Here is a 23256-nt window from a genome sequence, read left to right as displayed (position 1 = left end):
GAGCAGCGCGGTGGACCGTGGTCTCTCCTGGAGTTGGGCATTGTCTTGAAGGAAGGGGGAGGAGGAACAGAGCTTCGCTCATCTCTCCTGCCTCCTGTAGTTCCTGGCCACCTTAGAAGGAAAACTGCCTCTCTACAACACCCGCATCCTCCTGCCCGTTGTCAGTGTCAAGGACAAGTTCTTTGGTCAGTAGACTCCGAAGGAGGATGGATGGGAGGGGCACGCGGTGGCCCTCGGTCAGGGCCAAGGAGGAGTGCATGGTGCCCTGAAGTCTGGGGAGGGGAAAGGAAGCGCTCTCTCTTACCCTCCCCACCCACCCTGCCTCTCTGCAGACGAAGAGGAAAGTGAGGAGGAGGACCACGATGTGGTGACCCGCTCTGCCTTCAAGCTCCGTTCCCAGAAGTTAATCGAAGCCCGCAGCAAGAAGCGCAGTAGGTCGCGCAGGTCCTAGACTCACAGTCACGGCCCGTCGGATGCCTCGGGGCCTCTAGGGAGCTCTCCGACCCTCTGGGCCCACCTACCGGTGTGGGGGGAGCCCTCGAGGCTCCTTCAAGGGCTGAAGGAGGCTCCAGTAGGGAGCACCGCAGGTCAGCAGCACCCAGAGGAGGGGAAAGGCCGAGCCAGAAGTTCCCACAGTAAATCTCTCGAGGCGGGTTAGAGCCCGCCTCAGAATCGCGCAATAAAGGTCACTGACCAACCAACCCCTGGGTATTCAACTCTTCTTGACCCTGTACTGCTCCCAAACGGCTGACCCCAAGAATGCAGAGTCACGGACACTTCGCAGCTTCCAGCCTGAGACCTGTGATACAAAGTCAGTGTGCCTTCCTCCCCCCTCCAAACATAGGGGGCACCCCTATACAAATGAACACAAAGAACTTCCCACCCGGGGACACAGACCTGTCGTTGTCCCCCTTACACCGTATCTGGGGTCGGGAAGACTTGTGGTCTGGGTGACAGACTGATACACCTCCGGGAAGGTCCCGGACTTCTGCGTTGGCCTGGGAGCCGGGGGCCCGGGGCGGGGGGGACCCTCTACAGCCGTGCGCCCGCCTGGCCCAGCCCCGCCCCGCGACTGGACGCGCGGCCGCCCCGCCCCGCTGCCCGCTCCCGCTGGCCCTTCCGCTTCACTCAGCGGCGCCAGGGAGCAGGACGGGCATCGGGGCCATGGAGAGGACAGCGGGCAAAGAGCTCGCCCTGGTAAGAGGCAGCGGGGGAATCCTCAGACCCCACGTCCCTGGTGTACCCTTAGATGCAGAAACTCCGGATATCCACCCTTCGCTTTCTAACCTTTCTGCAAAATGGATGTGCCCCGGAGTTCCCACTTGGGGAGTCAAAGTTCCTGACCCGTGAAGCGGCTGGTTTGTAGGGTGGGACGGGAGTCTGACCGCATCTCGGGAGGAAGCGACAGAAAGATTCTTTGTGACATTTGGAGTGTCCCGAATGATACTCCATCCACTCAAGACCTGGGAGGAGGGTGTCCGTGGCGCAGAGGGACCCACCTGGGATCCCACCCAGAGTCTGGCGTAGTCTGCTCGGGAAAGTGGGCCAAACGTAAAGGCCGGGGACAGAGGCGGGGGCGCTGCCCTGAGCCCGCCTCCACATCCAGGCGCCGCTGCAAGGCTGGGGTGAGGAGACCGAGGACGGAGCGGTGTACAGCGTCTCCCTGAGGCGCCAGCGCAGCCAGCGCTCGACCCCGGAGGGGCCTGGAGACGACCAGGTGAGGAAGAGGCCGGAGGTGAGCAGTGAGGGCGGGTTCAGCCCGGCGGTCTGGGCAAAAGCTGGAGGGCCAAGGGTGAGCCTCCCAGGAGCAGCGGCCAGGAGGAAGGGCGGAGCTTAGAGGCGACCAGGTGAGTGGAAAGAGCGGGGGGAGGGGGGGCGACCAGGTGACTGGGTTAAATCCAGGAAACGGGGTGGTGCCAGGTGATGGCGCGTCCCCAAGAGTTAAGACTGACCGGCTGGGAGCAGGAAATCTGATGAAAGAAGGAGCGGCCAGGTGGGGGTGGGTGGGACTGAGGCTTGCCTAGTGAAGCGAGACCGCAAGGCTGACTGAAGCCTGGGGTGGCCGGGTGAGGAGGGAACAGACGGCAGAGCTTAGAGTAGTGGGGTGTCCTACGGTTGACGTGGGCATTTGATGATTGGACATCTATTTAGGGAGTCTCAGATTTTCAGAAATGAACACGATCCAAAGCAAAAAGAGGTGCCAGCCACGGGTGTGGTTGGAAACAAGGTGCTTGGGACGCCCCTCGTGTTATTTCATCCGCCGTCCTCCCCCCACCGCCCACCCCCACCCCCTGCAGGCTGCCATCCCTGCTGCCGACACTTTCCTCCAGTACCGCACCAGCAAGGTGCGGGCGCTGAGGGCCGCCCGACTGGAGCGGCTGGTGCATGAGTTGGTGTCCGGAGACCGTGAGCAGGACCCTGGCTTCGTGCCTGCCTTCCTGGCCACCCACCAGGCCTTTGTGCCCACAGCGCGCGTTCTGGGCTTTCTGCTACCCCCGCCGCCGCCGCCGCCTCCTCCTCCTGGGTCAGTCATTTTCAGGAGACCCGCAGGTCCCCATCCCCAGAACCCTATCTACCCCTCCCCCTGCCCGATTTAGAACCCCAGAGCACAGGTCTTAAAGCTGCACGGCTCGGTTCCCTTCTGATAGAGGCTTTCTTCCCAGGGTAGACAGCAAGAGGGCGGAGAGACAGGATCAGAGCTTCAGCAAGAACCTGAGGTTGGTTTCCACCCCTCACCCCCTACCTAAGGGAGCGTGAGGGAAGGGACCTCAAGGTCAGGCCTGACGCCTGCAAGGTTGGGAAGGTCTAGATCCTTGGACTCGGTTTTGAGCCACACATCCCTCTCTGTCCAGGGCTGTGGTTTCCGTACTCGGTTCGTGGCTTCGAGACCACCCTCTGGACTTCCGGGATCCTCCCGCCCATCAGAACCTGGGCAGTGTCCGAATCTTTCTGGACTGGGCAGCTCCAGGAGGGGCAGAAGCCAGGGAAGCAGAGAAACTTCTAGAGGATTTCTTGGAGGAAGCTAAGAGAGAGCAGGCAGAGGAGGAGCAGCGGCTGGCTTGGGCAGGTAAAGGACTAGTGCTGGTGATATTTTGAGACTGTGCTACCCCTCTCAAAATGACAGACCCTGAACACATTTTATTTATTTTAGTTTTGGAAATGAATTCAGACCTTTTTGCATACTAGCCAAACACTGTACCACTGAATCACATACATCCCCACCCCCTGGGAAAGCTCCCTCTCCTTCCTTCCTTCCTTAATGTGTGTGTGATGTACATATGTGTTCATGTGTGTGGGTGGTCACATGAATTGGAGGCCAGACGACAATGTTAGGTGTTCACCTCTATTGCTGTTAGAAACAAGGTCTCTTACTGAACCTGGAGCTCACCAATTTGGCTTGCCCTTGGAGCCCAAGATTCCTCCTGTCCCTGCCTCCCCAGAGCTGGGCTTGTGCTATGTTCCTGGAGGTTTGTGGGTGCTGGAGATCTGACCTTGGCTCCTCACAATTACATGGGCAAACATGCTAACCTCTGAGCCATTTCTCTACCCCCATGGGCAAGACTTTTAAACTAAATAAGCCTTATTTTCTCCACTTGATCACAAGTCTTTATCAAAAGTATTAGCATTTGCCTAATGTCCTCCTGCACCCTAAGATCCTCTATTCTCTGACTTGGGATGTCTCTCAGTGGCTGAGTGCTTGCCCAATCAAGAACAGCAACCTGGGTTCAAATCCCAGGCCGGCCCATTTGCTGATTGTATGACCTTGGTTAGATTTCTTCACCTCTCTGAGACGCAAAATGGGAATAGCAGTGATCACCTCATGGAATTGTCCATTTAGCACATGTTGAAACACTAGCTCTGGTCACATAATAGTGGACTAAGGTTCCCACTCTCCTGGGAAGGACATCCAACACACAGGAAATCGGTAAGCAGTAAGGGTTGGCCAAGTGTCTTGGTATTTTGTTTAATTCGTCTTTATTGTTATTGTGTGTGTGAGACGCGTGTATCTGGATGCCGTAGAGTGCATCACTCCTTAGGAGTCTGTTCTACCGTTATATGGGTTCCGTGTTTTCAATGGCTGGGTCATCTCACCAATGATACTATCATTACGTGTTGCTTTTATTTTCAAGACAGGATCTCAGGTTAGCCCAGTCTAACCTCACTATGTAGCCAAGGATAATCTTGAACTTCTGATCTTCCTGTCTTCATCTCCCCAGTGCTGGGGTTACAAATATGTGTCACCATACCTGGTGTTATTTTTGTTACATTGTAGTCTTTTTGTTTTGTAATTAGTTTGTTTGTAACTTTATGTGTCTTTGAGCTTTTCCTGCATTAAGTGCATACGGTGCCCTTCGTCAGTGGAGTCAAAAGAGAACATATGGTGCCCTGGAATGGAGTCACAGACAGTTGCGGCCATAGTCTTGTTTTCCTTTTTGAGGCAGGGTCCTGCTATATACCCAGTGCTGCCACATCTCTAAGGAGCAGAGGATGACCTTGAACAGATGTGTGGTTTATGCAGAGCAAGGCATTGGCTTCAGGACCTTCCTGCTAGGCAGGACTCTACCCACTGAGCTTCACCCCCAGTTTGGTCCTCAGAGTGTTGGAATTGTGTGTGTGCACCACCAGCCTAGTAATAGTGTGTGTTTCCTTGTTTTGGTGTTTGTTTTTCAAAACAGGGTTTCTGTGTGCATCCTGGCTGGGATTAAAGGCATGTGCCACCAATGCCCAGCTTGTTTTGTTGTTTAATCTTTTTTTATTCATTTATTTATGGTGATGGGGAATGGAACCTCGCCCTGTACAATTGAGACAATTTTCCCACTGAACCTAATGTTTTAGATATCTACCAGGTACGATGGAGTGTGTGCCAAGACACAGTATTGACACCTTATTAGGAGTACTAAGGTACCATTAAGCATTACAGAAAAATTTGTGAGCTGGAAGCTAGCCTGTTCTACATAGTGAGCACCAGGTCTCCCAGGCCTATATGGTGAGACCCTGTCTAAAACAAAGTTGAAGACAGATGAAAACAAATTACAAATCTCACTCAGGTCTTGTTGAAATGTCATTTCTGTGGCTGGGGAGAGGGCTCAATAGATAAAGGGGCTTGCAGACAGTCCTGACAGAGTTTGATCTCTGAAACTCATGTAATGGAAACAGGCTCCTGAAAATTTCACACACACAATAGATGAGCGTAGTCTTATTTATTTATGTGTTCATTTATTTGTTGACATTTCATTTATTTATTGGTGGCGGGGTACACTGTGGCCTATGTGTCAATAAGCCATCTCAGTGAATCTAAATGAAATTTTGAGTTTTGTTGTTTGGGGTTTTTATTTTTTTATAATTTATTTATCCTTTTAAATTCCATTTTACATTCCAGTCACAGTTCTCCCTCCTGCCCCTGGGAGTATCTCACTGTGTAGCCCAGGCTGGCCTGGAATTTGATATGTCTATAGCCCAAGCTGATCTTGAACTCATAGAGAGCCTCCTGCCTCTGCTTCCTGACTGCTGGGGTGGAAGGCACCAACCCTGAAAGAGAGGATATTCTCTTCAGGGTGACTCTCCAGCCCTATGCCTCTGAGCCTGCCTTATTTTTCTGAACATTATTCATGACTGATCCCTGGCTTCCTTCCCTACATCCTGTGAGTACAGGAACAAAGGATCCTATTGGCTCTGTCCCCACAAGCTGGAACAATGCATATTAGCTAATTGAATAATTGCACTCTGCTTATACAGAATCATCTCATGTCCACGATGGATCTCATCGGATTCTGTGTCCCTAATCCTTATCCTTTAATCCCTCAAGCCCCGAGCTGAAGTGGCCACTCTCGGTTCTGCAGAGTAGCAGCTACTTGTCTATGCCTATGTATTTTTCTCTGCTTAATTGATTACCAAGAAGTTTCCTTTCCTACCTTCAGGTTTTAAATCTTCTATTACGTTGTTTTTATTTATTCTGTGGTGGTGGAGTGACTGTGGGGAGGGAGCCTGCTCTCTCCCTCTGGCATGTGATCTTAAGGACAGAACTCAGGTTGTCAGGCTTTTGGGATGGTGCCCTCACCAGGTGAGCCATCTCTCTGAGCCCCTGAAAAGAACTTTTCTTGTGTGTGTGTGTGCGTGTGTGTGTGGGGGGGCTAGGGATTGACCTAGGGTCTCACACTTGTGTTCTGCCATTGAACCACAACAAAAACTGGACTGGGGTTTAGGGCTTGGGTTTTTGGGGTTTGTCTTTTGTTTTATTGAGATAGGGCAGAGGTGTGTGTCAAACCCACTATGGAGTTTCTGCTGATTTCAGATTCCTAATCTTGCTCCCCTGGGGAAACAGGTGTTCACCACCACATTTAGATAGAATCAGAGGCTATATTTCCATTTTATTTTTTAAAGTTTATTTTTAATTATGTGCATGTGGGGGCGACACACACAAGTGCAGGTGCCTGTGGAGGCCAGAAGTTTTGGATCCCTTGGAGTTGTGAGGTGTCTGATGTAGGGGCTTGGACTAAGCTCCAGTCTTCTAGAGTAAAAGTATATGCTCCTAACCTCTGAGCCGTCTCTCCAGCCCTCTGTTTCTACTTTACTTTATGCTTTATTCGTTTATTTTTGTGTATGTAGCACATCATGTCACAGGGTGTGTATGTGTGTGTGTAAATATATGTGTGTGTGTCTGTGTGTGTGTGGCGGGGAGTATCTTTGTTTTGTTTTTTGACAATGCCTGTAGTCCTGGAGAGCCTAGAACTCAACTTGCCTCTGCCTCCCAAGTGCTGAAATTAAAGGCTGGCCACAGCAGGCCTGACCAAATTTGAGACATTTTTCTTTTCTTTTCTTTTAAGATGTATTTATTTAGTACACAGTGTTCTGCCTGCATGTATGCCTGCAGGCCAGAAGAGGGCACCAGATCTCACTCTAGATGGTTGTGAGCCACCATGTGGGTTCTGGGACTTGAACTCAGGACCTCTGGAAGAGCAATCAATGCTCTTACCTCTGAGCCATCTCTCCAGCCCTGAGACATTTTTTCCTTTTTTCCTCTCTCTCTCTCTCTCTCTCCCCCCCCGTCCCTCCTATATTCTCTCTCTCTCTCCATTTACTTTTATTTTATGTGTATAAGTGTGTGGGATTTTTGCCTGTATATGAGCCAGCGCATTATCAGCGCATGATGGCCGCAGAGGCATCCCGTAGATCCAGTAGGCCCCCTGAGACCTGTGGGTGCGGGGAATCCAACCCTTGTCCTTTGGAAGAGCAGAAAGTGCTCTTAACTTCAGAACCATCCTCTCCGTCCATAGGTGAGTTGTAAACACCCTGTCTATTCCCCAGGCCCTCTCAGGGCTGCCCAGTCCCCCAGATCAGAGTTTGTAGAGGACTTCGAGGAAGAGGAAAGCCACAGTTCAGAAGGCCCAGAGCTCCTGGACTTCAGTGTGGACGAGGTGGCAGAGCAGCTGACGCTTATGGACGTGGTGGGGACCCCAGCCAGCGGCGAGGTGGGAGGGCAGGGGGCAGCCTCTACAATGAGCACCCGGCTCACCCTCGGCTCCTCCACGCAGGAGCTCTTCTTGCGCGTGCGGACCTGCGAGTGTCTGGGTTCTATGTGGTCTCAGCGCGACCGGCCGGGAGCTGCAGGCATTTCCCCCACAGTGCGTGCCACGGTGGCCCAGTTCAATGCGGTTACCAGCTGTGTCCTGGGCTCGGTGCTCGCAACACCTGGCCTGGCGGCCTCGCAGAGGGCACAGCGCATTGAAAAGTGGATCCGCATCGCCCAGGTGTGCAATGGGGATTGGGGCTCGGGCAGGGTGAGACCAGGAGAGTAGCTCCGGGATTGTGGGAAATCAGCTTGGCAAGGCTGAGGATTGGAGGCTGGAGGTGGGTGTGAAGGTCGCACAGAACCGCAGTGGGGAAAGAGAAGAGGAAAAGGCAGATCAGGAGTGTGGGCTGCGTGGAGGAGGGGGGAAAGATCCTGTGTGGAGTCGAGAGGCTGTGGGCGCGTGTGGGAACCGAGGGGCTAAAGGAAGTAAGGAGTAGAGATGGGTGGGAGAGCAAGGCTCCTGGAGGGGCAGAGAGCTGAGGGAGGGAACAAGAAAGAGGCTGCTGGGAGAAAAGGAGCATGTCGGTTTCCATGCTTAGTGAGACCTGGAGTCTGACCTGGTATCAGAAAACCCAACCTCAAGCCTGGTGTAGTGGCACAGGCCTGTAATCCCAGCGTCGGGGAGGCAGAGGCAGAAAGATCAGCCTCGGCTCTGTAACCAGACCTTGTCTTTAAAAACCAAATGAAAACACATCAAGACACGGCTACTATGGAGCTGGGCCTGGGAGACAGAGAGTGTGGCCGCTGACCTGAGGCACCCTTCTTGCAGCGCTGCAGGGAACTTCGCAATTTCTCCTCTTTGCGAGCTATCCTGTCCGCCCTGCAGTCTAACCCCATCTACAGACTCAAGCGCAGCTGGGGAGCCGTGAGCCGGTGAGTCGGGTGCCCTATGCAGTAAACCCCGCTGTGGCTCTGTCTGTGTCCTTTGCAGACCCGGACCAAGCCTTTCTCACCCCACAGGGAAGCGCTGTCCACTTTCAGGAAACTGTCACAGATTTTTTCTGATGAGAATAATCACCTCAGCTGTCGAGCAGTTCTTTCCCAGGTATTGGTACCCCAAATTCAAGAAAGTGTGGTGGTTCATGCTTGTAACCCCAACACTTGGGAGGCTGAGGCCGGAGGACCACTGTGAATTAGATATCAGCCTGGTCTACACAGCAAGGTGCAGGCTAGCAAGGTCTACATAACAAGACCAACTGAACTGTGTGAGATTCTGTCTCAAAATATCCAAAAAGTATGTGAACGGGGAGGTGGCCCATTCTGTAAAGTGTGTTCTGCACAGGCATGAGCTTCCGAGCTCAGAAGCCAGCAGCCTCGTAGAAGCTGGATGGGAGACCTCTGTAATCCCAGCACTGAGGGAGGCAGGGACTGGTGCACAAGGCGCTGGGTAGGCAGTCTAGACTAAGCATCAAGCTCCAGGCTGAGAGAGACCCTAACTCAAAAATACAAAGGAGATTAATATAGGAAATACTTGATATTCAGGGGTTTTATTTTCCCTTATGTGTATGAGTGTTTGCCTCTATGTATTTGTGTATACTGTGTACATGTATGGTACCTACAGAGCTCAAAAGAGGGCATCAGATCCCAGAACTGGAGTTATAACTGGTCATGACTGTGGAATTGAACTCAGGACCTCTAGAAGAGCAACCAGTGCTCTAACCACTGAGCCATCTCTTCAGTTCCAGGATGCTTGGTGTTGATCTTGGACACACACACACACACACACACACACACACACACACACACACACACACACACACACACCAGGCGTGGAGGTGCAGTCTCTGATCCCAGCACTTGAGAGGTGGAGGGCAGGTTGTTCAAGGACATCTGGGGACATCTGGTACAAGGCTACCCTGAACTCCAAGAGACCTTGTCTCAAAACAAAACAAAGAGGAAACAAATTTTTTAAAAAGCAGAGCCCAGCCGGGCGTTGGTGGCGCACGCCTTTAATCCCAGCACTCGGGAGGCAGAGGCAGGCGGATCTCTGTGAGTTCGAGGCCAGCCTGGTCTACAGAGAGAGTTCCAGGACAGCCTCCAAAACAATACAGAGAAACCCTGTCTCAAAAAAACAAAAACAAACAACAACAACAACAATAAAAAGCAGAGCCTGGTGGCACACACTTTAATCCCAGCACTTGGGAGACTGAGGCAGATAGAAATCTGTGAGTTCAAGGCCAGACTGGTCTATTTGGAAGTCCCAGGACAGCCAATCTCATGGAAGCATCATATTCTCAAAAACTCCTTTCCTTTTTTTTTTGGTTTTTTCGAGACAGGGTTTCTCTGTATTGTTTTGGAGGCTGTCCTGGAACTTGCTCTGTAGACCAGGCTGGTCTGGAACTCACAGAGATCCACCTGCCTCTGCCTCCCCAGTGCTGAGATTAAAGGTGTGCGCCACCAACGCCTGGCTTCAAAACATCCTTTCCTTTGTTGATCTTGTGCAAAGCTGGTCCAGTGCTTCCTTTTCCGGCTGCTTTCTCTTTTGCTCATATCCAACATCAGCCTTATTTATTCACTCAGCAAAATGCAAGGTCAGAGCAAAGAGTTACCTAAGGCCAGAGTCATAGCCAAGGCAGGGGTGGGCGGGGGAGGAACCATGTCTAGGAATTTACCTTGATAGGCAGGGTTTTCAAATGTGGGATAATATTTCTGACGTATTGATGCAGGAGTAAGGTTCTGATTAGAGTCGGGTGTTTGTCCTCAGTGTGAATTCTGTGTAGATGAACATGCAGCCTGATTCCTGGGCCTAGAATATTCTATACTATACTCCTCCCCCCAAGATAGGTGTGTGCCATGCCCACTCACCTCCTACAGGTCTCTTCCAAACCTCTCCACCTTCAAGAGGCCCCTCCCCCATCATCTCCACACTCCCCTGACCCGCCTCATGGCCCTTGTTTCTGCCTTACTTATTATGACTTGGCTGTCCCATCTTTCTTTCACTAATAGCCAGACATTTTATCTCATTTGGTCACCCCTGGCACATGACAACACAGTAGATATTAATAACTCCCGTGCAGGACTGGAGCTGGGTTCGGCTGGTAGAGACTTGTATAACATGATGAAACCTGGGTTCCATGCCGGCACTGTATAACATAGGTGAGGTTATGCACACCTGTCATCCCAGCACTCAGGAGGTAGAGGCAAGAAGAGCAGGAGTTCAGAGTCACTCTGTGCTACAAAGAGACTTTGAGACCAGCCTGGGCTACAAAGGACCCTGTCTCAAAAAAAGAAAGAAAGAAAGGAGAGAGAGAGAGAGAGAGAGAGAGAGAGAGGAGAAGAGGAGGAGGAGGAGAGAAGAGAAGAGAAGAGAAGAGAAGAGAGAAGAAAGAAAAATATTTTGTCAATGGTTAAGCAAGACAGGTAGCTCACACCTGTAAGCACAGGAATGAGACAGGAGGATCCCCAGTTTGCAACCAGCCTGGGCTATGGTGAGGCTTTATCTCAAAACAAACAAACAGTCAGGGGAACCAGAGGGATGGTTAGTGTCAAGAGCACTTGGCATTCTTTGAGAGGACCTGAGTTTGGTTCCAGTGTTCCACTCACAATGCTCACCATGCTCACTCACGAGCACCTATGACTAATCTCCAGGGAATCTGATGCCCTCTCCTGGCCTCCTGAGGCACTGCACACACCTGTACATAGTCATACACACACAAAACAAACTAAACCAAAAAACCTTCCCAGTGAAGGTGTATCTCAAAGGAAGAGGCCTCAAGGGACAAAAAGCAAACCTACTATGTGCCAGACATTGTCTTGACCCACCAAGAAACAGACACATCCTTGTTACTGTAGGGTGTTCCAGCCCAAACAGAACAGAACAGACCTTCTTGCTGTCTAAACTGTAGTCTGAACAATGCTCAGGGTCTTCAGGGCTTCCCCGGTCAGTCTGTTCTAAGTAGACTGGAAACAAATAATTGCTTCCCATCCACTCTGGGGACCTACCCCCTGCTCCAGGACTTCCCTGATTTGCAGGCTTTCTTGTCCCCAGGGTGACTCCACACCGTTCGTCGTTAACAATTCATTTGTGATGTTCTTTTGCTTTAAGACAGAGTCTCTGTGGGATAAGGGTGCCCTTGAGCACCTGGTCTTCCTGTCTCTTTCTGGAGTGCTGGGATGACAGGGATACATGGTCACAGCCAGTTTATGCACCGCTCAAGAGTGGAACCCAGCTTCCAGCTAAACCACAGCCTCAGCCCCCGGCTTATGGTCTTAAAAGCAAACATTAAATTACGCTTATTTCTGTGTGTGTGTGTGTGTGGTGGGGGAGGGCGCTCACACCACAAACTCAGGCTGGTTCTGTCCAGGTGGGTCCTGGAGTTCCCGCTCTGTGAGAAGTGTCAAAGTAGGATTCAGATTCTTCCGTCTTTCCCTTCTTCTCAGGAGGAGACCACTGAGGGACCGCATGATGATGGCTGCCTTCCAGGAAGTCTGCCATCAGTAAGTGACATGACTCAGGATGGGGACGGGAGTGGCAAGGGGGACTCCTGGAGTCAGTGGGCACGGAGTCAGTGATGCCAGTGACTAATGAGTCTTTGGGGGTTGCAGAAACTGCCCCCAGGTCCTGTCCCCTACCTCGGCACCTTCCTCACAGACCTGGTTATGCTGGACACAGCCTTACCGGATATGCTGAAGGTTTGACCCCTTACCCTTGACCCCTGACCCTTGCTCTATTGTCCCTAACACATCGGTCCTCCAGGTACCCACCTTTGATCCTGCCTTGTACCCATCCACACATAAACACACCGTGGTGGCTCACATCATCCTAGCTCTTGAGCTTGACTTTTAACCCTCCATCCTGGATGCTGTAGCTCAGGCCACCTTTGCCCCCTCAGGGAAATCTCATCAACTTTGAGAAAAGGAGGAAGGTGAGTCGGTGGGCACTTGGGTGGGTGGGATGCCCGAGGGTGGGAGGCAGGGCGGGGCAGGGTTTCAGCAGACACCTCCTCAGGAGTGGGAGATCCTGGCACGAATCCAGCAGCTACAGCAGCGATGCCAGCTCTACAGCCTGAGTCCCCGGCCACCAGTCCTGGCTGCCCTCCGAGCCCAGCACCAGCTCAGTGAGGAGCAGAGGTGACCACTCAACCAAGTCCAGATCCCGCACAGCCCATCCTTTCTTCCCTTCCAGAGCCTCCCAGACCCCTCTTGTCTGAAGGCCACCACCACCTACCTCTAACCCAGAATTCGATCCCATCTTATACTCTGATTTCAACCCTTCGTGTCCATTTAGTCATCCAACTTGAATGGCCCACCCGCTTTCCCTGTGGCCTTCTGATCCCCTCATCCACATCTGTGGCCCTGATCATTAGCTCCTAGTTGATGCTAGCTTTAATGTTCATTTGCCTGCCTTCCTCAGTTAGCCCTATTGCTTCCTTTATTCTATCCAATCCATGACCTTAACTGTTGGTCCCCTGGATTATCTGGCCCTGAACTTTAAAGTTGGCCCAGTTCCACTCTTTAGTGCAGTTTCTATTTTGTTTTGATTTGCAGTGCCCCACACATGTTAAGTCTGTGCTATAGCCCTCAGCTATAGCCCCGGCCCCTCACTGGGGGATCCTAGGCAGGGGCTCTACCCCTCAGCTATAGCCCTGACCCCTCACTGGGGGATCCTAGGCAGGGGCTCTACCCCTCAGCTATAGCCCCAGCCCTTCACTGGGGGACTCTAGGCAAGCACTCTATGTTTGAGCCACACCCCTAGCTAATCTCACCCTGTAAATGCTGTGTACCCCACTAACCAAATAGTTCACCCCATCTGTAATGCACCCTGATACCCCAGTGATTTCCATTTTTATCCTGACCTTGACACGGAACTATATTCCTTTCCCTCTCCCCACCCCATGCTAATTCACAACTCATGCCAACTCTTACCTCTTCACGCTTCACTCGGCTTCCTGCCCCATCACCTCTCACGTGCCGAACCTCTCCAGCTACCGAGTCTCCCGTGTCATTGAGCCACCAGCTGCCTCCTGTCCCAGCTCTCCACGAATCCGGCGGCGAATCAGCCTCACAAAGTGTCTCAGTGCGTGAGTGTCTGGCTGTGTCTGTGTGGGAGGGAATCATGTGGGTACAGACTGGGGGATCCACTCCCAGAGCTAAGGCATCCCTTGTCCTCACCCTAGGAAGCTGTCCCGGGAGAAGAACCCTTCCCCTGGTGGGAGTCCCGGGGATCCATCCTCACCAACCTCCAGGTGAGTATCCAGGGCAAAAGGGACTAGAGACATCAGGACCAAAAGTCCAGCCAGCCACCCCACCTTGAATGGTGTGCTTTTGCCAGTGTGTCTCCAGGGTCTCCTCCATCCAGTCCTAGAAACCGAGACCCTCCTCCTGGCAGTCCTCCAGCCTCCCCAGGGCCCCAGGGCCCCACCAACAAGGTACCATGATCATCTGTGGTTGTGTTGAAAACTGGGGCACCCAGGGTTCAGTGCATGTGCGTGTGCACGTGCGTATGTGTGTGTGCGTGTGGGGGTGTGTGTGCGTGGGTGTGGGTGTGTGCATGGGTGTGGGGGGGGTGGGTGTGCGCGTGCATGTGTGTGCATGTGTATGGGTGCGTGTGTGTGTACATGGGTGTGTGTGTATGTGTGCATGCCTGTGTGGGTGTGCGCACACGAGCGCACTCACATATAGTACTGCAGGTAGCAGAGACGGGCTGTTCTCTGCTGCTTTGTCTGGGAGACTGTACATCTTCATGGCTGTGTGAACCATCACCTACCGTCTGACTTCTCCTCAGTCTGACTTGGTTTTCGCCCTATCTGTAGGACATGCCAGGAGCGATCCCCACTACTTTTTTTTTCCTAATAAGCAGTACTCTAGCCAAGTATGGCGGTGCAGGCCTGTAATCCCAGCACTTGGAAGATGGTGGCAAGAAGACCAGAAGCTCAAAGCCATCCTTGGCTACATAATGACCCTGGGCCTCATGACATCATGCCTCAACAACAGCAATGACAAATCAAGCCAAACAAACAAACAAGTACTGGGACTGAACCTAGAACCTCACAAGTGCTCTACTACTGAGCCATGCCCTAGCTTCTCACTGGAGGATTCTATGTTACAGTCCCAACACTTTTATTACTTTTTTTGTTTTGTTTTGTTTTTTTGAGACAGGGTTTCTCTGTATTGTTTTGGAGGCTGTCCCGGCTTTACTTTTTATCTTAAGACAGGGCTTGCTGGGTGGTGGTGGTATGGGCCTTTAATCCCAGCACTCGGGAGGCAAAGGCAGGTGGATCTCTGTGAGTTCAAGACCAGTCTGGTCTACAAGAGTTAGTTCCAGGACAGCCTCCAAAGCCACAGAGAAATCCTGCCTCGAAAAACAACAAAAACAAAAACAAAACAAAGCAAAAAAAAAAAAAAAAAAGACCGGGCTTACTAGGTTGCCCAGGCTAGCCTTGAGTTTGTGACCCTCCAACCTCAGCCTCTCCAGTAGATGAGATAACAGTTCTGTTCACTGGCTTCAGCTGTCACTCACTTCTTCAAGGACATAGAAGTCCCTAAAAGTCAGCATGCTTGACAGAGAAATGGCCCAGACATCCACAGGACTATGCATGAGGTTGCTCACTGATGGGACATTGTGGGTTTCCAACTGTGAGCACACCTGTGTATGCACACTATGCGCTGTCTAGTCAGGAGCCTGGTGTGAACTTGGCTTTGTGTGTATATGGGTCATGTGTCCGTTTGTTTCTGTAACAGGGAACTGGAGTCTGTGTGTGATGGGATGACATATGTTGGTATTGTGGGTGTGCCCTAACTGTGTGTTCCCAGTCTCGCACGTGTGAGAAGGGGGTGTGAGGACTCGGGGTGAGCGTGTGTATTCACCAGCTGATTGGATATATTGGGAAAGGAGCCTTGTGGTCTTCATCACACAGATGAGCAAGGCCGCAACCTCCACCACCCCGCACTGCCTACAGCTGTCTGTGAACATGGACCCCCCCATGACCGTGAGCCTGAGCAGCTCTCGAATTCCCCTCCTTGGGCAGCAGACCTCAGAGGCCCGTGTCATCCGAGTCAGCATCGACAATAACCATGGGAACTTGTATCGGAGCATCTTGGTGAGGGCTGGGAGGGGACAGCCTTGATTTTAGATCTGAGACCCTGTGCCCTTACCACCAACTCTCTTTACCTGCTGAACCATCTCACTGGGCCTTTCCTGACCTTTTTTTTTTTTCTAGCTCACTTGTCAGGACAAAGCTCCCAGCGTGGTGCAGAGAGCCCTGGAGAAGCACAATGTGCCTCAGCCTTGGGCCCGTGACTACCAGCTCTTCCAGGTCCTGCCTGGGGACCGAGGTAAGCAGGGACAGCTTTCGGGCTGAGCTGGGCTGAGGCCCATTGGGGTGAGCAGCAGTCATTGCGGTGACAGCGCCCCTGAAAAAGTGGCTGAAGAGAGGAAGGCTTTATTTGGGCTCACGGCTCCAGAGCCACTGTGGCAGGGAGAGTACGAAGAAGCTTGAGGTCACGCTTCACACCCACCTGCAGCCAGGAAACGGGGGTGGGGCTGGGGGGTGCAGGGGGGATGGGTGGTGGTGGCCCACACCTTAATCTCAGCATTTGGGGGGCAGAGGCAGGCAGATAGCTGAGTTCAAGGTCGGTGTGGTCTACAGAGAGAGTTCAGCACAGTCAGGGCTACACAAGGAAACCCTGTCTCAGAAAACAAACAAAGCCCCCTCATTTTTGGGTAGTGCACATGTGGGGTCAGAAAGCAACTTGAGGGCACTCATTCCCTCCTCCCCGTGTGGGCTCTAGAGACCCATTTGGGTTGTCAGGCCTGGCAACTGGTGCGTCTACCCACTGAGCCACCCCACGGGTCCTTCCTGTTTTCCTAAGCAGTGCAGGACCTCAGCCACCATATCTGGGCAGGTCCTTCGCCTCAGTTAACCCAATCCAGGGAATCAGCCCAGGTTTGTCTCTGGTGTCACTTCAGTGCTCATCAAGTTACAACTGGCACAGCCATCATAGAACTCAGCTCAACCTGGGATAGCAGGATCACAAGTCGTTCAGTCAGAGTGTTGAAGCACCCTGAAGTGTGTACAATGTCTGTGCCTTTGTTCTGTGAGGTCGGGGGCGGTCCTGGCTCAGGGTAGCCTGTATCGGAGTTGTGGGGCAGTGGTGTTGTTCAGGGTCAGATGGAAAAGGAGATGTGGAAAGCTTGTAGGATTCGAGGTTGTTTAGGTTCCCCCAGTGGAGCAGGAGACTGAAGGGGTTGGAAAAGGAGCCAATGAGGACCCTGAAGTTATGTGAGCTTGGGTTATGACAGGGCCAAATGATCTTGGATTCAGGAGGGTGAAGTTGAACAGGCTTGGGCAGAAACAGGCAAGAGCTTGTGCTATAAAGCATGGTATAAAGTGAGATGGTCATCAGCACAGATTGTGTGAGGGCTGGAGAGATGGCTCAGAGGGTAAGAGCACACACTGCTCCAGCAGAGGACCCAGGTTTGGTTCCCAGCACCCACATCAGGGAGCTTATGACCACGGTAATTCTTTTTTTTTTTTTTTTTTTTGGTTTTTCGAGACAGGGTTTCTCTGTGTGTGGCTTTGGAGGCTGTCCTGGAACTAGCTCTTGTAGACCAGACTGGCCTCGAACTTACAGAGATCCACCTGCCTCTGCCTCCTGAGTGCTGGGATTAAAGGTGTGCGCCACCAACGCCCGGCTGACCATGGTAATTCTAACTCCGGGGGACTGACACCTCTGTGGGCATCTGCAGTCATGTGCATACACGCACAACTAAATGTGAAAAAGCGGGGCTGGAGAGATGGTTAAGCGGTTAAAAGTGCCACTTACACCTTCAGAAAACCGATTTGATTCTCAGCACCCACCTGATAGCTCACAGACACCTCATCCCAACTCCAGTTCCTGGAGATCCAACACCCTCCTCTCGCCTCTGTGGACACAGGCATGCACATGGTACATAGACACACATTCACACAGACAAGACACCCAAACACACAGAACTAATAACAGCGAGGCTGGGGTGATGCTCACCTGGTAGAGTGTTTGCTGTGCAAGCCCAAGGACCTGAATTGGATTCCCCAGAATCTGTGTAGGAAATCTGGGTATTGTGTTGTGTGTCAGTAATCCTGGTGCTGGAGAGACAGAGAGAGAGGAAGTTCTCTGAGGCTTACTGGCCAGCTAATCTACTTGATGAGTTCTGAACCAGTAAGGGACCCTGTCTCAAAAGAAAAAGAAAAACAAAACAACAAAAACAAACAGCAAATAAACAAAAAAGCAGTCACAAGCCCCTGAGGAACAAAACCTAAGATTGTTGTCTGGCACCGTGTTTCCAAAGATACATGAACACTCACAGGCACAGGCACACACAGGAGACTGTGAAAGAGGCTAAGCGTGGAGGTGCAGACCTGTAATCCCCACACTTAGGAGGCAAAGGCCAGCCTGGGCTACAGAGTAAACCCAAGGCTGGTCTGGACAGTTGAGTGAGACTTGTCTAGAAGAGGAAGAAAGAGCTAGAGGCAGTTGGGGTTGGTGACATGGGCTGTGATCCTAACTACTCAAGAGGCTGACAAGAAGACCCAAGTTCAAAGCCTCCCTGGGACCAGCTATGGTCTGAGTCAGAGGCCATCCTACGCTGCAGAACAAGTTCCAGATCAGCCTGGACAACTTATTGAGACCCTGTTTCTAAGGGAAATGGAAGTCTGGGATATGGCCCAGCAGCTAGAGAGCTCAGCTAACACCCTTGAAATTCTGGACTTGGTTCCAGCACAGCATATAAACCAGTCATGCTGGTGACACCTGTAACTCCAGCACTCGGGAGGTGGAGGCATGAAAATCAGGAGCTCAAGGTCATCCTCACCTACATAGAGTAGGAAGCCTGCCTAAGCTATGTCAGACCCTGCCACAGAAACAGTAACGAGAAAGAAGCTGGCTGGGGATGTAGTTAAGTGGCAGACGACTTACCTTACATAGTCGAGGCGTGTACCGTGGAGAAAGGGCTGGGGGTGTAGTTCAGTGGCAGAGTACTTGCCTAGTGTGTGTAAGGCTGGGTGCAAAGCGCAGCGCCCACGTGTGTGTGAGATACATTATACATATAAATATTCATACACATATACGTACTATTAGTTACTTTTCTGTTGTTCTGACAAAGGCAACTTATAGGAGGAAGTTTATTTGGGCTCAGGGTTCCAGAGGGTGAGAGTCCACGACTGGATGTGGAGAGCTGAAGCTGGTGGCTCACATCTTGAATGGTGAGCAGGAAGCAGAGAGTCCGAACTTGAAATGGCTCATGTCTTTAAACTCTCGAAGCTCACCCCAATGATATACCTCTTCCAACAAAGCCACATTCCCCAAGCCTCTCCAAACAATGCCACCAGCCGGGGCCCAAGTATTCAGATGCTCAAGAGTGTGAGGGACCAGTTTCAGCCACCACTACCCACCCGCACCAAGAGGTGTTCAAGTGTTGAGTGTGAAAGCCCTTAGCTTAGCAGGCTGCAGTGGCGGAAGCCATCTGAGTTCATTGTCACAGTAGTCTGAGCTTGCCTGGGTAGCGGTTTGGGAGAGGCTGGGGTGTGGGAGAAGTCATTTGAATGATAGAGGGTTGTCCAAGGAGCTCCCAGACTTTCCGGCCACACCCATCCTGGTCCCCATTTCCATGCAGAGCTCCTGATTCCAGACAGTGCCAACGTCTTCTATGCAATGAGCCCGGCTGCCCCTGGCGACTTCTTGCTGCGTCGAAAAGAGGGGACACGGCATACACCTTCAGCCTCCCCAACCTGAGGCAGTGCTCACCTCACTCTGGCACCATGGACAACTTGGAACCTGGCTTCTACCTCCATCTGTGTAGGAGGCCCATTTCCTGAAGGACCTCCATCCCCCAGGGGGAGGGGGCCCATTTCCTGAAGGACCTCCATCCCCCAGTGGAAGCCGTTTTGCTCTATATCCCGGGAATTCCCCAGCATTAGCCCACTGGAACCCATCTCTCTGACTCCCTGGGTACTTGGCTATTATTCCAAAAACATGGATGTATGAGAAGAGTATAAAACTCAGAAAAAAAGAGCCTTCGGAGCTGGAAGCTCAGCTTAGCAGCAGAGCTCTTGACCAGCATGCCAACCAGGGATGGTTTTCAGCACTCCCTAAAATAAAAGTCCTAAGGGGTTTGGACTATAGGGTGTAGTTCAGTTGGACCTTACCTAACATGTGGCAGGCAGGACTTTGAGAGCCAGCACTGAGTATATCCAGCATGTTAGCACATGCCCATAATCCCAGTGCTTGGGAGGTGCAGGCAGGACGATCAGGAGTTTGTCATCCTTGGTTACATAATGAGTTGAAGGCAAACCTGGGCTACATCATAAAACCTCATTCAAAAACAAACAAACAAAGAACCTAAGAAAAGGTTGAAAAAGTGGTAACCAGAGCCCAGGGGTTTCTCCCTCGGCTTCAGAAGGTGCCATCTGCTTTTCTGTCACACGCATGAAGAAATAAGAAGAGGGAAGACGTTAGTCATCTCTTGTAAATCCAGGCAGTGAGAAACTGGGATGGCAGTGCACGCCTATCGCCCTAGCACTGGAGGTAGGGGCAGGAGGGCCTCGAGTCCGAGGTCATTCCAGCTGTAGTGTGAGTTCCGGACCTGCCCGGGACATCACTTCCTGTAAGTGAAGAGAGGCAGCATAGATGGACTGAGCTTGGAGTTACAGTAGCAAGAGCAGCAGCAGCACTCTGGGCTTCTGCTGTGAACTAGAACTCAGGGGGTTCTAGGTCTCCCTGAGCCGTTTGGTTTCAAGGGCACCGCACAGTGGTTTAGTGGAGAAGCCTTAATTCAGATCCCTGGCACCCACAGAAACAGCAGGGCATGGTGGGGTGTGTCTATAATCCCAACTCCAGGAGGTGGAGACAGACAGGTCCCAGGAGTTCACTGGCCAGTCATTTCAGTGTGAGACCCTGTCTCAATAATGTTGAGGGGCCATAGAGATGTCCCAGTGGGTAAAGGTGCTTGCCAGGCAAGCCTAGTGACCTAAGTTCAATCCTAGGATCCATGTAAAAGAGAAAACTGACTCTGCAAAGCTGTCTTCTGATCTACGTGTGTGCCACAAGACATGTGCTCCCAACACACATCTTATACACATGCAAAACAAGTAAACAAGTAACATCAACCTCTGGCCTCTGTGTGAGTATGCAAGAGTGAGCACACACACACACACACACACACACACACACACACACACACACACACACGCCTATTGAAGTAGCACTTGCCAAAAAGATGCTGATATCTCCTATACTGAAAAGTCCAACAAGGGCCAGGCAGTAGTGGCGGGACTCGGGAGGCAGAGGCAGGCGGATCTCTTCAAGATCAGGTCAACCTGGTGTACAGATCGAGTTCCAGGACAGCCAGGATACACAGAGAAACCCTGTCTTGAAAAAACAACAACCGAGAGAGACAGAGAGAGAGAGAGAGGAAAGTCCAATAAAAGGCTGCCTCAGTGATTAAGAGCACTTGTTCCTACAAAGGATCTGGTTCAATCCCCAGCACACACAGGAGGCACTAGGCACAGATGCGGTGCTCAGACATACACACAAAATAATAAAATAAATCTTTAAAAGTATTTTTAAAAAGAGAACAGTTTAATAAGGTCTACAGCCATAAGCCTGATCTCATCTGAAGATTCAGTAAGTCTGGCTTTAGGTACAGCGGATTCAGGGACTCCAATGACATCGTCAGGATTTTGTTGTTTTCTTGACTCTGATTTGCCTTGAGAATAAGATTGTCTGTTCTCCCTCAAATCCACTCACTTCCTACAGAAATAGAGCCACTGATTGTGGGAACAAGAGACCTTGGCCCACTTCCCCATCAGCCTGGGAGCAGGCAGCTATAACCAACCACAGAGAAGACATGTTTACTAAAAACAATCTGGAGCAATAAGTTCCTGATAAGGCCTCACCCACTGGAACACCCTGACCTTGACCTTTTCCAATGACTAACCGCCTCTTCCTGAACCCCCACCCCAACACTAGTGTCAGGGCATATAACCAGCTGGGGTAAGAATAAAGTGGGGCCTTCTTGAGGCCTTCTAGAAGCCTTCCTTCACCACCAACGGGTCTCTGTGTCATCAATCCCGACACCCTCCACACATTCTCGGACACAGGCTGCGCGGCAACTGACCTTCAGGCACTCCAGTAAAGGCCACAGATGTGCTTGTCATTCCCGCACTCAGAAAGCTGAAGGAAGATGGGTTTAAGGCCAACCCGAGTTACATAAGAGACCCTGTGTCCAAACATGAACACCTCCCCTTGTACATGGTAAGCAAGTGTTCTACCATTGAGCTACAACCAAAAGAAAAAGGTTGTTTTGCCTAACTTTCCTGTAGCAAATATAGTCATATAATTAATTCTTGGCCAATGAGAGATACAATGATGTGAAGTTGGCCAATTCCAAGGGATACTCTTAAATAGGAGTGAGTTTTCTCTTTCCACATTTCCTGCTTTCTGTTGGTTAGAATGAAGACAGGAGGTTACCAATGTGGTTGAGTAATTACATCCTCTGAATAACCGAGCAACAAGTGGGAAGGCATCAGGGCCCCTGGAGCCGAACAGCTGCTATATAGATTGCTGTCACTTGGAGAGTAATGTCAGAAATAAATTGCTATCTCTTCCTGCTATCCCTTGGTTTTGTCATAGTGTCCAAAAGAATATTCTTCCGCTAGAGGGTGGTGGAGCACACCTTTAATCCCAACACTAAGGCAGAGGCAGGAGAATTTCTGAGTTTGAGTGTAGCACGATTAATAAATGACCCAGAGACAGATATTGAGGTTCAAGCTTCAAGCTGAAGATCAGAAAAGCAAAGCAGCCTGCCATTAGCTCTTACCTCTACCTCAGCTCAGACCAAAGGAGCGATCTTCAGACTTCTCCCGACCTCACTGCTCCTCACATTCACTCAGACTGCTATGCTCTCCTCAACGTGGCTAGAGACTCACTCTTGGATTGAGTGCCTCTACCTTTTACAACTCTCAATTCCTGGGATTAAAGGTATGATCTCTGACTCACTCTCCAGTAGCCCAGGGTGGTCTTCAACTCAGAAATTCATCTACCTCTTAATCCTGAGTCCTGGGATTAATGGTGTGTGCCTGGTTTCTATGGCTAACTAGTATGGACTGCTTTGCTATTTTGATCTTCAGTGGCTTTAATAAATCATAAAAAATGTATCACCATATTCGAGGCCAGCCTGGTCTATGGAGACAGTTCCAGAACAGCCAGGCTTTTATACAAAGAGACCCTGTCTTTCTGAAACCAAACCAAACAAAAAGAGAACATTCTTGGGTGTTTTGCTTTGCTGTTTCTATCATTATTATGAGTGTGTGTGTGTGTGTGTGTGTGTGTGTATTCATGTTCTATACATGTGAATGCAGGCGAGCTCACAATCCAGAGGGAGAGTTAAAGGTCTTAGTTGGTTGCTCTCCACCCTAGTTTTTGAGACAGGATCTCTCACTGAACTGGCGCTCACCCATTCATCTAGACTGGCTGGCCAGTGAGCCGCAGGGACCCCTGTCTCCATCTTGCTGCAGTGAGATTTCATGCAGGAGCTCTTCATCCTGCATTGTACACACATGTGGGGGGCTTAACCTTACCTAGCGAGCCATCTCCCCAGCCACTATTTCTCAAGTGTTCTCTGGGCTTCAAAGGTTACGCCTCACAGGGCAGCAGTGGTAGCCTTACGTCTCACAGGCTCTACACATAGCCGGGAACAGTGCTTCTTG

At 51.3% G+C, this 23256-nt stretch overlaps 2 protein-coding genes and 1 long non-coding RNA gene across 10 annotated transcripts in view; 2 read left to right on the top strand and 1 right to left on the bottom strand.

The window, feature by feature from the left end:
• Positions 1-701, top strand: part of Odad3 (outer dynein arm docking complex subunit 3) — a 13140-nt gene extending 12439 nt beyond the window's left edge. For all 3 annotated transcript variants that reach the window (XM_040729998.1, XM_040729996.1, XM_040729997.1), the window contains 2 exons: positions 101-185; positions 333-701. In XM_040729998.1, the coding sequence (XP_040585932.1) occupies positions 101-185; positions 333-451 (204 nt within the window). In that variant the 3' untranslated portion in view covers positions 452-701. The remainder of the gene's footprint in view (positions 1-100; positions 186-332) is intronic.
• LOC121133460 overlaps positions 1-1045 on the bottom strand; it is a 4943-nt gene extending 3898 nt beyond the window's left edge. Inside the window, exon 1 of the long non-coding RNA XR_005870309.1 lies at positions 898-1045. This is a non-coding gene — a long non-coding RNA (uncharacterized LOC121133460). The remainder of the gene's footprint in view (positions 1-897) is intronic.
• Positions 1046-1097: 52 nt separating this feature from the next.
• On the top strand, positions 1098-21597 carry Rgl3 (ral guanine nucleotide dissociation stimulator like 3). Of its 6 annotated transcripts, none has more exons than XM_013119438.3 (19): positions 1099-1197; positions 1607-1717; positions 2298-2524; positions 2664-2717; positions 2853-3067; positions 7306-7445; positions 7533-7748; positions 8340-8443; positions 8531-8615; positions 11951-12007; positions 12116-12202; positions 12403-12435; positions 12519-12640; positions 13495-13590; positions 13687-13755; positions 13842-13938; positions 15469-15609; positions 15730-15844; positions 19164-21597. In XM_013119438.3, the coding sequence occupies exons 1-19, from the start codon at positions 1165-1167 to the stop codon at positions 19280-19282; spliced, it is 2121 nt and encodes a 706-aa protein (XP_012974892.1). In that variant the 5' UTR covers positions 1099-1164; the 3' UTR covers positions 19283-21597. The 6 variants fall into 6 exon arrangements, with proteins under 6 accessions (XP_040585928.1, XP_040585929.1, XP_012974892.1 ...); XM_013119437.3 differs by having other exon boundaries at positions 15427-15609; XM_021232083.2 differs by having other exon boundaries at positions 1100-1197; positions 2470-2524; positions 2669-2717; positions 15427-15609.
• Positions 21598-23256: the final 1659 nt, after the last annotated feature.

This window comes from Mesocricetus auratus, unplaced genomic scaffold (assembly GCF_017639785.1).
Source record: "Mesocricetus auratus isolate SY011 unplaced genomic scaffold, BCM_Maur_2.0 Super-Scaffold_100022, whole genome shotgun sequence".
Lineage (NCBI taxonomy): Eukaryota > Metazoa > Chordata > Mammalia > Rodentia > Cricetidae > Mesocricetus > Mesocricetus auratus.
This window is presented reverse-complemented; position numbering and strand designations above follow the sequence as displayed.

Excerpts from the sequence above, each read along its gene's own strand:
- Rgl3 (XM_013119437.3), top strand. The coding sequence starts at position 1,165 with ATGGAGAGGACAGCGGGCAAAGAGCTCGCCCTG. Across the intron at positions 1,198-1,606 it reads CGGGCAAAGAGCTCGCCCTG|GCGCCGCTGCAAGGCTGGGG; the intron begins GTAAGAGGCAGC and ends CTCCACATCCAG. Across the intron at positions 13,756-13,841 it reads CCATCCTCACCAACCTCCAG|TGTGTCTCCAGGGTCTCCTC; the intron begins GTGAGTATCCAG and ends TGCTTTTGCCAG.